At 49.2% G+C, this 2500-nt stretch overlaps 2 protein-coding genes across 3 annotated transcripts in view; both read left to right on the forward strand.

The window, feature by feature from the left end:
• Nucleotides 1-1368, forward strand: part of LOC126569498 (uncharacterized) — a 14684-nt gene extending 13316 nt beyond the window's left edge. For both annotated transcript variants that reach the window (XM_050226637.1, XM_050226638.1), the window contains exon 8: nt 1-1368. This exon is cut by the window's left edge and continues 787 nt beyond it. In XM_050226637.1, coding sequence (XP_050082594.1) covers nt 1-198 — 198 coding nt within the window. In that variant the 3' untranslated portion in view covers nt 199-1368.
• Nucleotides 1369-1962: 594 nt separating this feature from the next.
• LOC126581617 (glycine N-methyltransferase) overlaps nt 1963-2500 on the forward strand; it is a 2501-nt gene continuing 1963 nt past the window's right edge. The window contains exon 1 of the mRNA XM_050245409.1: nt 1963-2108. The gene's annotated coding sequence lies outside the window, so the exon portion shown is untranslated. The remainder of the gene's footprint in view (nt 2109-2500) is intronic.

Raw genomic sequence — 2500 nt, forward strand, 5'->3', positions numbered from 1 at the left:
AAAGGACTACCGCCGGCGCATCCCGCCAGCGACTACCAGTACATCCACTCGACGCAATCCGATCTGATCGTGCGGAGTGGCAAGAAGGAACTCAAGCTGGCTGGCAAGCGGCTAACGAAATCCGAAAGCTACTATCAGGCCGGCCGGCCCATCAGCTCGTCGCTGGGGCTGGAAGATTCGTTAGGTTATCTGCCTTAGGTTAACATCGTGTGCGTGCGGCCGGATGAAGTGGGAATTTGTGAATCTTTGGCACCAATGCGCACACTCGCACCCGTAGTATTTGACGAGCCGAGAGTTTGAACGTCATGCCGTCAACGCAAGTTTCATTTTTCCTGAAAGTAAATGCGTTTCCCACCGACCGCTGAAGCAACAGCAGCTGGGCAGCTGAGCAGCTCGCTGAGCGCCTCACCAATCTGTGTTGGGCCTCGTTTACTCTCAGCGAAGAAGAAGAGACTCACTGGTTATAGTTGGTTGCTGGTGGCTTTTCAGTATCCGTAAGATAAGACTTTCTTTGAAGCATTTAAAAGTATTACCGAATAACGAAAGGGCGTCCAGTGGCCTAGGGAAGGGCTCTTGGTTCGCGGTCGCTTTCTTTCAACACTCTTCCTAGAATACTGCTACTGTAGACACTTTCTATCTGCTCATATTACTGATTTGCTGATTGCTATTGGTGAGTGCTATCCTTGCCGCCGATTAGTTTACTTTTAAATACAATCTTACCTTAGGTCTTACCTATCACATAATCGCGGCGCAGTATAACTCTGCGCAGCATTCCAACACGACCGGGGCAACATGGTTTTTATTGCGGTTTTCCTTCTTCTTTTTGTCTTTCCTTCCGTTTCCTTCCCCAGTTGGTTTAGGATGTTTTTACTCGACCTAGACCTACGGTTAGCGTAAGCGTGGTAACGGTTACGGAAACAAAAAAAAACAAACAGACACAGTAGTGGAAATGGGCTATTTTAATACAAGCACGGAACTGTGGAGAAAAACCTCAGTGTGCAATTATGATATTTACGTTTCCTAGATCGAATCGAAGAAGGGCATATCATTAACAATCGCGGCTCGCTCATTCTCTCTTCTTGCCGTCCTCGAGAGGCATAGTTTAAGTGGTGGCGCCCCAGTGCCGGTGATTGTAGATCGGACAGACTTTCTATTTATTTTAGTACCTACTGACTTTTGTTTTAACTAACACCCATAGTAAAACTGCTCCAAACAATTACGAGGTGCAATATTATTTGTCTCTTGCTTATGCAACGCCTGCAAAGCGGACAGAACACGTGACTCCGTATGAAACTGAGTATCATGATAATGATGATGATGATGGTAATGTTTGTGCAATACACATAAAGGGGGAAATCCCGTCCAACCAGGAAGCAAACAACGCTTCCTGCACTGGAACGGGAGGCAATAACAATAGTGCAATAACAATCGTAGACAATAAAGTCGCATAGAAACTAGATTCGAATCGCCCACCAGAACTCTTGGGTATGCTCCATATCACACCATCCAGACGCGATCGTCCGGCGATGATCACCGCAAATGATGCCCCGTGGGGCCGTCAACAGCTTTTGTTCCTCGCAAAGTACAAAAGGGTATCTCGTGGGGTCACAACCGTCAGCTGTTGACATTATCAGCCGTGCCAGGGCAACGTACGTCGTTGCCGTCGCCATCGCCGTCGTCGTCTTCGTCGAAAAGATTCGCATCGGTACTACATCGTCGTGGTGTTGGCACCGGCACCGGCTGATTGTATTGTGTTTGTTATTTTCGTTTAATTCGGAACCCTCAGGAACTCGGTGGCCGTGGCCGTGGCGGTGGTGGTGGTAATGTGCCTCATCATGCTATTTGTCTCGCGAGCGATTGTTTTTGCGCGTCAACAGGACACTCTGCTGGCGTAGTGGTGGTGATGGCGGTGGTCTGGTATGTCTGGTTTGTTCGGGGGGATGATCATAATCAATGAGACCGGGGCACGGCTTCAAATAATGCTCCAGTTAGCCTCACTGGCCAGATCGTTAATCCGGTAGTCGGTCAGTGTCGTTGCTCTCAAGTGGACACAACGGTGGTTCTCGACAGATCGCACGTGGAAGCTGCCCGTGACCTTGCTAAGGAAGGTAAGTGCCACTGGTTTCCTTGGCCGGGAACCCTAACTTAGACGAGTGCGTTGGTGGGTTCATGACTAAGTATCCAACATTACCGTGTCAGAGTGCGATGGAGGCTTAGCGAGAATTCTAAAAAATGTAATTTCCCTCACGAGTCCATAGGCGCACACGATTGTACTGGCATGGGTGTCGTTTGACAGCTTTCTGGTTGCTTAAACAGGTGGTTAACGTTTCCGCTAGCTTCTCACTCGCCCGAGAACTGCAATTGGTAGCTCGAGCAGCGCATGATTGCCGGTTGTTGGCACACGAGACGTGCACGAGGCACACACGCGACTCACGGTAATTGATTTGAATATCGTGCGCTCGTCGTTTGTGCGACTTGCTGATGGGTTCAGCCATCGGAC

The sequence above is a fragment of the Anopheles aquasalis genome, chromosome 2 (assembly GCF_943734665.1).
Source record: "Anopheles aquasalis chromosome 2, idAnoAquaMG_Q_19, whole genome shotgun sequence".
Lineage (NCBI taxonomy): Eukaryota > Metazoa > Arthropoda > Insecta > Diptera > Culicidae > Anopheles > Anopheles aquasalis.